The sequence below is a fragment of the Tyto alba genome, unplaced genomic scaffold, assembly GCF_018691265.1.
Source record: "Tyto alba isolate M040663 unplaced genomic scaffold, T.alba_DEE_v4.0 Super-Scaffold_2, whole genome shotgun sequence".
NCBI classification, from domain to species: Eukaryota; Metazoa; Chordata; class Aves; order Strigiformes; family Tytonidae; genus Tyto; species Tyto alba.
Window position 1 is genome coordinate 12,495,186 of NW_024881282.1, and position 14,783 is coordinate 12,509,968.

Genomic DNA, 14,783 nt, shown 5'->3' on the forward strand with positions numbered 1-14,783 from the left:
CCTGTTCCTTTCAGAGAAGGAAAAAGAAATACTGAAAAACCTTCTGGGTCACATCAGAGCAGAGGGACACAAATGGGTGCTTGTTCCCCATGAATATGACTTTGTCCTAGCTAGTACTGGCTGAACTGGCCTGGGAAATCCAGCTGCTGCCCACATCAGACTCTCCCATTTACAGCAGCTCTCTGTGGATCTGTGCTAAGGCTAAGTGGTCCCCATAGTCCTTACCTGTATATATATACCTAAGGGTACTCAGAAGTCCCTCATATGCCCCTCTTCAGGCAAGCACTTGAAAGCATAGCTGGCATCTGACTGAACCAGGGCCTTGCAGCAGGAGCTGGGCACCCTGCACTGGCATCCACGCTGCCATGGGGCGGTAATAGGCTCTGCTGCTGTAAATTAAGTTTCAGCATATTAACACCATCTCTCCCAGGACAGGAATCCCACAGTGCTCAGCACTGTGCATGGCCATAATAACAGGCAACCCCTTTCCCAAAGAGCTTACATAGACAGACAAAGGAGTAGTATCTCCACCAAGCAGTGACTCGATCTTCATTCTTCATAGTGAAACAGAAAATCAAAACAGACTTTTTTCTACTTAGGTAGCAAGTACCCAAGGAAACTACGTATAGCATACATGAGATGCACCCTTACCCCCTCTGAACACCCAGTACCCTCTTAGGCAGACGCAGGACAGACAATTGCTACATTTCAAAAGTACGTGGAACTCAATTTTTCTAAACATTTAAAGATCCCACTTTAACCTCTGCTTGACCTGTAAAAATCTCAGAGGGGAAGACAAAAAAAAAAAAAAAAAAAAAAAAGAGAGAAAAACCATAAACAAATATGCTTTTAAAAGAAATAAAAGCACCAACTGCCAAGCTTCCTCTGGCATTCGGAGGAGGCAGACAGTTATATAATATAATAATGTACCCTCTACATTCAAAAGGGCTGGCAATGTCAGAGCTTAACAACGTCTTAAAAAGAAGCCATTTCAGCAAACAAATCATTGTGCATGTGTGTGACAGACCTAAAATAGCCCCCCCATGCCACTTGCCTGAATGAAAAAGATTCACTTCTGTTGCCAAGCAAAGCCGGGTCTCAGTCCAACTTCAATGTTCCAAGGGAGGAAAATGTCATTTTTTAAAAGTTGATCCTTCTAAGCAGCATCCTGAGCTGAATATACAGTACATGTTTTCCCATGAGCCATAAAGAGAATGTCCTATATTTTGACCGTGAACAAGCTTTTCTAGGAATGCAAATTTTGCTCTCAATAGTTACACAATGGACTACAGTGTCACAAGCACCGTTCATGCTCCATTACTCATTCTTTTATTATTTTTTTTAAACAGAAATTCACAAAAGGTCTACAGTGTGTGTAGAGCACTTGCTAAACAATAGAGTGATTGTTTAAAATATTTGCAAGATTCCAAGAATAGAAGGCCAACACCCAAAGACAAACCAAAATGCAGCATGCAATTAATAACAGCGAGTAGCCCACAGTGTCATGCTTTCGTGAGTCAAACAATCCAGAAGGTAAAAAACAGGAAGAACAGAGGCCTGAACCGATATCCTCTGATCGGCACATGGAAGATAACTACAAAGTGATCTGTATTCACAAGGGGAACAAAAGGGGAGTTAGTTCCAGTCTGGTATCGGATGGTGCTCAGCTACAAGGAAGAAAACAGAAGGGAAAAAAAAAATATATATATTTTTCAAGAAGTTATTAGAGCTCTCCAGGGAACTGACATTTTACCTCTGTTTCATCAACTAAATTTCAGCCCCTATCTGGTGTCCAAAACAAGTTACTACATCCTGAAAGCAGGCTCATAACCCAGTACTTTGGTCTGATTCCAGTTCCTAATGGAAATGTTTGGCTTGCAAAATCCACCACTAGCACAAAGCCTTTGCTTGCAGCATTAGGAGTTTGGGCAGTTAGTGGTGGGCAAGGCAAGCAACCCACCTCCTCCAGGTGAGACACAATGGAAAGGCAGCCCAGTCGCTCTGGCTCTGCCCCTAGGCCTTGGGAGAAAGGTTTGACAGACTTCCCGGAGATGGTGCGTACATCTGGGTCTGTGCCCCAAAGCTTTGGGGTTTCCGATCACCAGGACAGACCCTGAGCACTGAAAATAAAGACTATAAGGTGAAGAGGGGTTCAAAACACAACCTTGCTTACTGTCAACACAAACAAGGCTGCCTGCTAGAACAATGCTCCCACCCACTCATCTCTCTGCCTTCCTACACATGAGGTTATTGATATACTTTTTGGGATCATTTGGGGTTGTTCAGGAGCTAGAGCCTTTGTTTTCAAATATAAAATGCTGCAGAAGGCAGGACTGAACTAGAAGTGAAGATCTGTCCCCCCTCCAAGAAAACAGTATTTCTAGGTCAAAAAGACATGGCTGAGGGAGAGAAGGTCTGGCACCTCAGAGTTCATATGGCTGAAGAAGTGCTGCACAGTGATAGAGAGAAAGCCATTAGGGAGATCACTGACGGGACATCTGTCAAGTGATCTCTTGAGCCATGATGAATCAGCACATGTCCTGACCTGCAGCTTTCTTCCCCAAAGAGCCCAGGCAGCTGCCTGGGCAGACCACAGCCAAGGGGCTCTCCATGCAGCATGACTGCCTCTAGCAAAAAGGCAACTTAAGAATCCAAATCCAAGTGTTTCCTGGTGCTACAAGACCACCCGAGTCTCTCAGCCCTACCTGTGGAAGAAGCTGATTCCAGGGCTCAGGACATTTTGTGGGAGAGAAGTAAGAGATCTGGGTGGTGCTGCTGCTATCTCCTACATCAGAGCAACCTCGGATTTACCACTGCACCCCACAGGAGAAAGAGGGCTGGCAACATCTACCTGTCTCCAGAGGTACTTTGAATGCAGGCAAGAGTCATGATAGAAATCCTATATACAGTTCAAAACCACTCTTGCAGTTTACCAATATTTATATTCACCACAGAAACTTCCACTCCCTTCCTTTAAAATATATTAAGTCAGAGAAGAACATACAAATAAAAAACCATGAGGATTTTGATGCAAATTCAGACAATTCCATGATAAGTTACAGTAACAACTCCAGAGTCTGAGAACAAGGAGAAGCAGAAAAAAATGGAAACCAACACAGGACATAAAATATTTTGTTTGCTTGGGGTTTTTTTGTTTGTTTGTTTTGGGTTTTTTGCTTGTTTGTTTGTGGTTTGTTTTTGGTTTTGTTTTTGTTTTAGAAAAAAACTATTAACTTGATCAAGGAAAGAAATAGAAACAATACCTACATTAGTAAGTACTCACCTTAGGACAGAAAGGAGAACTGGATAAAAAGACAGATGTAACTTCTCTTTTACTATTTGTATTCTGGCAGTGACTTAATTTCTAGTTACATTCTAAGAACCAGTTATGTATAGTTTAACCAAATATATGTATACTTCCCACAGTTCATGTGCTGTCTCAATTTTTCTTTAGATTCCTACCTATTTCCCTATTTTAAAAACACCTTAGAATGCAATACATATTGTTAAATGTTCTGATTTTCTTTCAAACACACACCAGACAACACCCTCACCCCAATAAGCCAAACACCCGCAGGAATTAAAAATACCAATGATTTACTCATCAATGACATTACGTGCTCCATCCTAGGAAAAAATCAAAAGAAGGAGGAAAGAATATATAAATACAGCCAATCTGGAGAGTCTTGTATCACCTAGCAAAACTGATGTGGTGTAACACCTTGATAAGCTTTCACAGACACCATGCAGCTGTGTGCTCTGCCAGACTTGGCTCAAGAAAGGACTGGGAACAACTATATTCTGTTGGCAGCCCAGCCCTTGCATGAAACTGGTCCCTAGAAGAGTCTCAAGGTTAAAGAAGTGTTCAACAATTTGGAGGCTTTTATTTCCAGAAATTCAAGCTAAGACAAAACAGGATGTTTCCAGAAATACTGAACACCTGTATCTTGTCACAACTTCCAGACAGCCCAGCATCTTTGAAGACTGTGGTCCATCAGTCAAAGTGTCCAGGTTCAACACTCATACCTGGGACCAGGTTTCCCCACGAACTCAGTCTCCTTTATTGTCTAAATACAAAGCCCAGTTTCCAAAGTGCTCAGCAGCCATTGATTTCCCTATGGCCCAGATTTGCCAAAGAGCTCTGCACACTCATTCACCCCACTGTCTGGTTGTAGGGTACATGCTGAAAACAAAGGAGTTGCAAATTCTTCCACCTTACAACAAAATGAGGCACACAAATCTTGTACAGGAAATCTTCGAATGAGCTCACATCAGTTCTCATGCACCCAAAATGAGGGCTAATCTTCTAAAATCACCCACACCCACTTCCTCCTGACACTTCTGCTTCCTCAAACAGAAATCAGTGTATGCAAAAAACAAAGTAACTCAAAGAGGACTAGGATCAATGAGGTCTGGATGGTTCAGCTCCAGGTGGTAGATACTGTTTACGGTCCCACTTAGTCACTGGAAACCCAGCAATGGAATATAAATGACAATTCAGTTCTCCTAGAGTAGACGCTTATCTTTGTTCAGTTGAAATACTTGTGGAGTGTATTGACTCTGCTGAGGGCAGGGTAGTTTTTGACACCTTCTTCACATGAAGATATGGCAATCTGAACTAGATCCTGTCTTGTGGCAGAGAAGTTGGTACTTGCTTTTTGTCTCCAACTGAACACAGCCTTTTGCAGGCACCAGAGAAAGCACAGGGAAAGAAGGAAATGCAAAAATGAGAGAATATAAAATGTATTTCTCCAACTTGAGAGAAGCCTCGTCCAAGAGAATCTCCACATACTTGTGACATCTTTCTCATCTAGGTACTCCCTTGGGTTGAAAAAGGGACAAGATTTTTCTGTAGTGGAGAAACTGACATGACCTCCCTTCCCATCTCCATCTTTGTTTAAATGCAAAACTTGTCATAAGTTATTACTTTCATTCCTCTGTCAAACATGGTTAAAGTTGTCCAAATGTTACAAAAACTACTAATGGACAAACTAGACAGATATACATATATACATGAAAAAACAGGGTTTAGGAAACCAAACTACAAATCTCTGCTCTATCCTCAGTTGCAAACAGATTTAGGTAACGTATTAAAAAGAGGAATGACGTGAGTTAAGAAATAGCTCCTTCCTTTTTTGGGGTGGAGAATAACCCAAACTCAACACACTTTTTGTCATTACCACAATGATGGGGAGGGAGTTCTGTGTAGGTGGTCACATCTGAATTACTCACTGTAGCCTCTCCTTACAGTCACCAGCGAGAAACTGAGATGACTCAGTCTTCCCCATTGTCTACAAAAAGAAACCCAGAGACTAGCAGAGATTTGTATCGGTCCAATAAGATGAGACAAATCTCATCCAGGGTGCCTGTATTTTCTTTATGCAACATCAAAGCAGAAAGTGGAATCTAAAATCAGAATACATTTTAGCAAAAACGATTAAAGATGTCCCTCTGTGGTGCTGGAGGCAGCAGCTGTACACCAGCAGATGATAACAAAGGCCAAGACTACTCTGATGGTGCAAGTCCTGAGCACATTCACAAACAGTCCCACCACATTCTTCTTTTCACACCCAGCATTTAATGATCATTTTGATAGCATGTTTATTCACCTTTGAGGAAAAAGTCTTGGGAAGCACTCTCTCACGAGGTGTGAGAACTCCTTTGAAGTATAGAAGTAGGATGTTCATTCTTGAACAAGACAGAGGACACAGCCTGAATTTTCAAGAACAGCCTATTCCAAAAGTCAACTTGGTAAAACGTAAGCAGAAGATTGCACATTTTTCATTTGTTTATCAAAGGTGTTCTACTTACAAATGAGATGCTGATCAGTTTTGATTTGTTAAAAGATATCCCATCTGCTGGTTAAACCAACCTCTACTCCAATGACTGATACTTACAGTCATTCTTCAGCAGCTCATCTCTGGTACTACAGGTTTCAGTGACCTGCCCCTACTTTCAGCACCTGCTCTCCACAGCAGTCAGACAGCCCCTGTAATCTTCCATATGTAACCAACTTGTTCACAGGCTCCAGGTCTTTCGTGGGCAGATTTAGCCAAAAACAGCTGATGGGGCTAGTCTTACTACCTATCTGTGCGATCCTTCTCTTTGAGAAGACTACCATCTTACACCAGTGACATCAACTGAAATCAACAATAGGACTTATTAACACAGCAATAAAAATTGGAAAAATGCTTTATTTTCACTAAATACAGGAGGTGTGAATGAGGCTGTTGTTTGGGAGCTCGGTCATTCAGATATTAGTGGACTTTGTGTCAGTGGAAAAAAAAAAATCAAACACTTTGCTCACAAAACACTAAGCAATGATTGGATGTATACTCACTCCACCAGTTAAATTTTTTTTCAGAAAAATATAGCTAGGCTAACTTTTAGCCCTGTCATTCAGTACTGCCATTTCTCTTCATAGACCGTAAGCTTTGTAGTGAATTTTCAAGGCCTTGGGACCAAGGTTTGTTACTCTTGCTTTGCCTGAACTTTTCTTGGCCTGCCTGCAGCTTTGTTTTACTTAGTTTAGTTGTGACTGCAATTTTTGTAATTGGCCAGTTACCTATATCTACTATATTTTTCTTTGTGTGTGGTACAACCAGTTTTGCACAGATAGTTGTAACAAGCAGTTATTCTATACAGAATGAGATATTTACCACTAATGTACTGGCTTTATATAGAGAAATACAACAGGGCAGTATGATAGCAGAGGCTTGGAGAAGTGATGACGCAGGATGTGGCACAGAGGAGTACAGGCACAGGATGAGAAGAGATGGGGCACAGGTTTGGCACTGGAGACCATGTCTATGAACAACTTGCCAATGGTCAGTTAAAGAAATGCAGACCTGGAGCTGGACAAAACGAGCCTTAGGGGTAATAAAAAGAACAAAGAAATAGTATCTAATACTCATAAATGCAACCATACATAGCAAAAGTCAGATGTAATGTGGGATTGCAGACCAGTAAAGAAAGAGATAGGTGTAAAGTTGTTTTACCAAACATACTAAACTGATCCCAGGTGGATTCTACAGTAAGGAAAGAAGAAACCATCAACATGAACCTCATACCTCTCCCAGCAAAGGACTCCAGATGCTGACAACTCACTGTAACACCCACTACCACTAGAATAAAACCAGCAACCTTGAGACTCAGAGGAACGGGGGAGGGCTGAGCGTAACACCAGGAATAGAGGTAGAAACTACGAACTATATATAACAGTTTTAACTGTATTATTATTCTTTCTTTTTCTTCAGTAATTGCATCTGAACAAATAATGATTAGACTTCCAAAATTTCAGTTACATTAACAATAAATTATTTGCTATATAAAGATGTGCTGTCTTTTTGCCCGTGAACAAGATTTTGTGTGTAACACTTTGTATGGGCATGTAGTCTCCTTACCTCACAGTAAATAAATCCAGATAAAAATGTTGCTTTATTCTAAACAGGTGTTGCCTTCTTCCCAGAACAAAGGAAAAAAAATCCATAAAGTCATGTTTTTCTAACTAGTTCAGCAGAAATATGATCACATACCCACACCTGACCCAGATCAAATTTGAACCATTGGGTGACCTAGTATTGATTCTGGAGCCATGGCCAGAAGACTACAGAAAGGCCAAGTCTGTAAAGTGGGAGCACTTGTACAGAGCTAACAAAATGAGTAGAACCTCACCTTGAAGGGGTTATGGACTAGAAAACAGCTAACACTTTCTCTTCATCAAATATATCAGGGTTTAGAAAGCAATGGAAAAGAATTTATGGAGCAGAGAGGCAAGAGAAGCAAGGAAAAGAACTACCTTTAAATCACTGGAAAATTACTGAGTGAGAACATTGTCTGGCAAAAGAAACTACAGATGGTCAGAAAAGGAAAAACAAATACTCGAAAAGTTCCACTGATTTTTTTGTTGTTGTCTTTCACTTTTTTTTCTTCAATTAGCTCCCAGTTACAGGAGTTATAAAAGAGCCAGATGTTTTTTAGTTGAAATGAAGATGGGAACAATTACTGTGACAGTGTCCCTTCTGTATTCTCACTTCCCTGGGTTATCCCAAGCACCTCTACAAACCAAGTGCTTCATTAACTTGCTGTCACCCTCTTCTTCATGGTGGAATGGGCCTCCTATGGAGAAGTAACAAGACTACTTTTTCCATGTCCTGTTTTACAACTACACCTTGTATGTAATACCTTATCCTCTGGATACAATACCTCTGGAAAGTTTCTGATGCATTTCTAATGTGTGTTTGCTGTTTTTTGTCTCAACTAAGCTTTCTGGTAAAGTAAGCCCTCTGGTGTATGGATCAGGTCTCTTTTTACACTACCTGATACCCTCAGCACTGAAAAACCAGTAACAGTAAAGCAGGTCATCAGAAAAAGATTAATGAAAAAGAAGCTGTGGACTATTGACTTTGCTGAGCCATTCAAGAGGTGTTATGACCTTTCCAAATGCAGTTCTTGCCTTTGCACATGAGCTATAAAACAATTAGCAAAGGAAGGAAGACGATAAAATATCAGAAAAAAAGATAACAAAATATGTTTGAGACAGGCGTTAACCTGTAACTGAAGTCACAGCAGAAATACAATCATGTAACAGATAGGAATTGTGCAATCTGACATTGTCAAGTCATCCTCAATCTTAAAATTCAGGTTCTGTAATTGTGTCTCTGTTGTAAATAGCTTGCAGTTAAGGAACTATGTGTACAACTCAAAACTGTCTAGCAGTTAGTTGACTGTTAGTCAACATAACATTACCATCTCTCCTCAGAAAAGACAGTGCTTGATAGGACCCAAGAGAGTCATATTCTGAGCCTAGCTTTACTCCTCACCAGCTGTCAGATGTTGCTTCATGTCTCCACAGCAGTTTTTCATCTCATCCTTAGGCTTCCTCGCTCTTCACCCAATCTCTTAGCAAGGAGTCTCAGCACTCAACTGCACATCCAAGAGCTTAGTAAAATTACCTACCAGGCATTAGTTAAAATAGACTAGTCCTGGCTTAAGCACATTTAAATAGTTGGTCCCTGGCTCGTCAGCGCAGAAATCACTGCCTTCTGTACCTTTATAGCAGCTAGAACCACAGCACCCCAAATTCCTAGGAGGCCTTTAAACAGCAATATAACATTAATTGTAATACAAGAAACATGTAAGCATCAATTGTGTTTTATATTCCTAAATGGAAAATGTACTTAAAAACCAAACACATACACTTTTATTGAATGGTCAGAGCCTGGACAAAGAAATGCAAGCGTGTCCGACAGAGGAAAACTTCTAAGACTGAAAGTTTCACACTCCAAGAGAAGTAGGAATGGTTCCTGCTGAATGCAAGAGATGAAACGTATGCCAAAGATTGCTACTAAAAACAATTCCCAACTTCTTCAAAGGTAATGGTTTCTTTTCACAAGTGCACTGTGTAAATTAAAAGCTCTTAGAGTCTTTTTGACTAAATGTTACTTTCTTTATTTTCTGCCCCAAATCCTCAGACTCTAATAAAAGATTCTCCTCACTTTGCAAACATATATGCCGGCAAAACTGCTCTTTATCCTCACAATATACAGTACACAAAAAAACTATCTCAGAATGGACTTCAGTTGCAAATAAGTATTATAAATTATCACTCACATATTAAAATTAATGAGCCCGCCTGGAGTTGCTAATTGGTTCTAGGCATAGTGTTAAGTTTCTCAGATGCAAAAACCAGTTCATTATCAACACTCAGCCAGCAACGTACTTCTCTCTAATGGTAACAATTCTTGAGAAATCCACTTCACACATATAAAAAATCAAATGCAAGAAGTGTTCTCAAAGCCCATGAGGAAAATGACAGCTACTCACATTTCACTGAACACCAGAACTGGCAAAAATCTTCCCTTTCAAAATCTGACTTCAATGACTCATCACAAAACAACTCTATCAGCAAAGCTCATACATCTGGTAGCAATGTGGTGCTAGCAAGCCCTCCTCAGCCAACAGCTTACAGACCCAACTCCTTCCAGCATCACTCTCACCCGTGGGGAAGGAATTCCTTCAACAAAGCCTTAAATCAGACCAGGTATTGACAGGACCTTATTTGAGACGAAGGGGGGAGTTCATACCTCACGGAGCTATTGCTTCAACAGACCTTGCTGCACTGATTTACACCGAGTTTATGTTTTCAGAGTTATCCCTGGAAACATAAAGACAAGGAGCAAGATTATTCTCATATGTCCAGGAAAAGTGCAATGCATAGTGCACTGTGTCTGCAGAACTCTGTGGATGATAACCACCAGTAGAGAGGTGGTAACAAGCAACAAGAAAGTGGTAACATCAAACACTGCTACAGTCATGCTGGCAGGAAACATCTGCCCACTGCCTTATCTCTTTCTCATTTTATACTGAGGTTGAAATATCACTGACAACTCCACAGCAGTTTCTTTACAGTACAATCACCTCCACACTTTTGCACAGGCAATACAAATTTACCTTTAGCAGACCTAACAGAAAGCCTTTTAGGTATCTTATTGGACTGTTGTTCAGAATGGACTGCCATATGCTTTTTCAGATAACATTTCACAGGAATACAGAAAGATATACGTTAATTCAGAAACTACGGCGCATAATCACATAGACTACATGAGCAAAATGCCTAATTGCTTTTAATGAAAAGTAAATATCTGAAGTTTGACATCACCTTTTTCCTACAGTCACATGTTCTGCTGAAGTCATACATGGCTCTATCTGGCTTTCCTTTCACAAAAGGAAAGATTATGGTAGAATTTTGTTGGCTGTTACTTTGAATTCCAAAGGTCAGGACATCCATGTGCAACTTCAAATTAAATAAAAAAAAAAAAAATCAATCAAACAAAAAACCCACCCACAACTACCTACAAATTCACTTTAAGAGTGGTCTTTAAAGAAGTCTGATTAACTAGCACAGCTGAAAGCTGTTTATCACTCACTCACCCAGGATCCCCAGGCCATTTTACAGATATAAAAGCAGCCCGTAACAGTGAGTAAAGCTTGCTCTGCTGGACATAACTGTGCCGTAGCTCATAAACATTAAAATCTGTGTTTTACCTCACTCCTCCTTGTGTCTCACAGGTTGTTCCAGGCCTGACACAGCAGACACATAAGTGCTCCTTGCAAGCTGACAGTTAAATACCACCACAGCTCTTTACGAGTAGTTGCCTCATGGTCATCTGTCTCCCACTAGAACAGGGTGCAAGAGGAAAGTCCATCCTAAATACTGACCTTTGGAAACCACGGAGTGCTGCAGGACCCAGTGCTGTGCCACCCAAAACCAGCACTGGGTGAGACAGCTTAGACTTGAAAAGCAGAATAGCTGTTTCAGCACAACTATGAAGGCAGCTGAGCTAATTAGCTGTGACCTGCTCATTTGAAACTAACTCTATTTCCACATAGAGATGGAGATTTTTTACTGTGTACAAACAGCTATACTGTGAGTCTTAAAGAGTTTTTCAAATATTTTTCTAGTTGGGAAAGAAAATAGGTAACACTTACTTAGTTACTCCCATATCTTACCTGGGGAGCACACATACTTCACATTACTAGGGTCTATTAAAAATATCAAAGCAACTTTCACTGTCAAATGTCATTATTGCCATATCTCACGTGCATTATTAAAAGACAAATAAATGTATATATGTTCTTCAAGGCACGTATTTATGTGCACAACCTTAAGTATAAGTAAACTCTATCAAGCACCTCTTCCTGAGGAGTTAGATCTTAAGTAGCTCTAGAAATATGACACTCGCTTAACTTCCAAGCTGGAGCTGAAAGAATCCAAAAAATGCCTTGCCATATATATTAATACTAGCACCTTATGTGCATAAAACAATTTGGTTAACTACAACTCAATAAGGTTTCACACTGCTGAGTAACTGTGAATCTAGGATGAGTGTCCTTCTACTCATTTTTTGTTCCTTTTAAATTAAATGGATTATAAAAACTGATGACAGCACCCTCACAATTCACTGTGCTCCTCACATCACCCCCAAAGCTAACTTTTTCTTTTTTAAAAAAATCACTTAGGGGAAGTGTGTCACATCTCCACAGTCACAGGTTAACAATTCAAAGTTGGTCTAGCTATTAGACCACAATCACAGATATGAAAATAGGTATGTTTCAACACATACCAATAGTCCCATTAGCTTCAGAGGGATTGTTCTGATGCATAAAATCAGACTGCAGTGCAGCTTTAATGAAAAAAAAAAATATTAAAAAAAGGAAAATGTAGCTACAGTCCAATTCATAGGAAAATTATTTACTTGTGCATAAGTATCACTAGATTTCCAGGGAAAGCTGGTGATAAACCTTCTGAAGGTCACCAGGCATCTCCCATTACAAGAACCTTATTTTATTTTCTTATAAATTTTGCCCTCATCTTAACCATTTCAACTAAAAAGTCTCACAGCACACAGCAACTCAAGATTTGGGTTTTTTTTTATTAATGACTACAGATGAAAAACATTTATCTATTTCCAGCACCAGGCTAGAGAAAAATGTCTTTTGTTTGTAATACATCAAAAAAATTGGCTATGAGTTCTAGATGTTGGAGCAGAGACTTGAAAGTTTGAAAGCTTTTGGATAAGCTTTTTTATATCCCAAGAAATCTGTTCAGGTCTGGGCCTTTTCAGGGCTTGCAGAACATAGCCTTGTTCATGTTCCACAGAAACAGACTTTATCCTCTCAATTTCCCAAGAGTTCCATCTGTGCAGGGCATACTGCTGAGAGGCTGAACAGGAGTTTCCGTGTAGCCACTGGCTCTTCTGAGTTAAGTTCTCTTTTGTGTCCACAGGCCAATGTCTCTTACAGTGACTGACCTCCAGATGGGTCCAAGTTGGCCGAGCTGATGCAGAGGGAAAACAAAGAGTATATTGGGTCAGTGAAGTAAAGGGGAAAGAGGCCTGCAGGCATCTGGCAGGGCACAGGTAAACTGCACCAGGAAACCAATACAGAGAGCATAAAACAGAACAATTTGATGAAGGAGGGTGAAATGCGGATGAGGATTCATGAAGGACTCAAGAATTAAGAAACCGGAGTACAAACTGGACAATGCCTGTCTGGGGAGCAGCTCTGCAGAAAAGTCCTTGGGGGTCCTGCTGGGGAAAAACTGAGCATGGCAGTACAGAGATGCTGGCAGCAAAGAGGCCACCAGCATCATGGGCTGGAAGACCAGAGGCAGAGCCAGAAGATCCAGGGAAGGATCTCCCTCTACTCTGCACTCATTAGAGTGCTTCTGGAATATTGCATCCAGGTTTTAGCCCCCCGATGCAGGAAAGACAACGATGAGCTGGAGGGAGTTCAGGGAAGTGCCACTGGGATGGTGGGGCTGCAGCAGCTGCCTGTGAGGGGAGGCTGGGGGGGAGCCTTGGAGCAGAGACTGGAACCAAAGAGCAGCCCCAGTGCTGAGGTGGAAAGTATCCAGGAGATGGCAATGGGCTGCCCAGAGAGGTTGTGCAATGTCCATCTTTGTAGATTTTCAAGACCAGACTGGGTAAAAGCCACAAGCAGCCTGATCTGATCTCAGAGCTGTCTGTGCTATGAGCAGGAGGCTGGACTGAGGGATGCTGAGATCCCTTCAGCCTGAGTTATCCTGTAACCTGGGCATGTCAAGGGACAAAATAACCTTCAGCCATCAGGTCATCCAGTTCCCAGGCCCTACCATGAAACCCAGGGCCTCCCATGTCACCACCCCGGTCCATCAGCCAGCAGCTTCCCGTGCTACCACGCTGCACTCTCCTGCATTGAACGCACGGCCCAAGTGAGATGTACTTTCAAGTCCCAAAATTCAAAGTTCACCGATAGACTATGGAGGGTGAGAGAAACATGAAAGTCTCCTTTCAGTTTCTGTTGCTTAAAGACCTTGGAAATTACCCACATGGCACTGAATGTCATTCAGACCCTGAAGTCAAGCTCTCAAAAAAAAAGTGAGGACAAAATCACAAATGCTCAACACACCCCAGGAAATCTGTTACTGAAATAAGGCCTAGCTTGGGAACAACAGTGTGCAGGAACAAATCCGGTGCCCACCCTTCCCTTCCAGGAGAAGCTCACCTGTACTGTTGATTTCCCCAATCCACTGACTGCACGTACCAAAGGCGGGTAGCACGGCTGGGGTTATTTGGAGAGCTTTTCATCAAAAGGCTGGTGGGGGTGGCACCCCCTTCCCTGACTAAACGCCTGTCAAAGAAACCGGCTTGGCCGCAGCCGCGCCGTGCCCACGCCCGCCGGCGCGCACCTCACCCCAGAGCCGCCGCAAGCTCCGGGACACCCCACACGGCCACCCCGCCGGCAGGGAGATGCCAGAGCCTCCTGCCCGCGGAGGGAGAAAATGGCAGCAGCTCCATCCCCTCGGTTTCCTTTTCCTTGCCGACCCCTCTTCGCCCTCTCCCTCCCCTCGCCTCCCCCTCCGGACTGAGGAGGGGCCCCTCGAGCCGCCGAGCCCCGCGGCGGTGCGGCAGCGGCAGCCCGGCCCTCCGCGGGGGGCGATGGCGCGGCGGCCGTTACCTGGAGAGGGAGTCGCCACTCGGCGGCCGCGCCGCCGCCGCCGCCGCCCGCCCGGCGCCGAGGCTCTCGCAGCTGGAGCTCTCCTCCATGCCGGGCGGCGGGGCGGCCCCGGGGCGGGCGGCTGTCCGTCAGCCGAGCGGCGAGCGCCCGGCGGGGCGGGGAGCGGCCATGTTGGCCCGGCGTGCCGCGCGGGGAGGGCGGGCTGAGGCGGGGCGGCGGCGGCGGCGCCTCCCCGCGCTCCCGTCCCCTCAGCCCCGCGGTGCCGGCAGGCAGGGAGCGGGGCA

General features: G+C 42.9%; 1 protein-coding gene across 2 annotated transcripts in view; it reads right to left on the bottom strand.

Annotated features, from left to right (window-relative positions):
• MTMR2 (myotubularin related protein 2) overlaps nt 1-14,783 on the bottom strand; it is a 64,679-nt gene extending 49,896 nt beyond the window's left edge. The window contains exon 1 of one of the 2 annotated variants that reach the window (XM_042792608.1): nt 14,500-14,783. In XM_042792608.1, the coding sequence (XP_042648542.1) occupies nt 14,500-14,588 (89 nt within the window). In that variant the 5' untranslated portion in view covers nt 14,589-14,783. Of the gene's footprint in view, nt 1-14,046; nt 14,461-14,499 lie in introns of those variants that run through there. The other variant, XM_032990876.2, reaches the window with a different exon arrangement.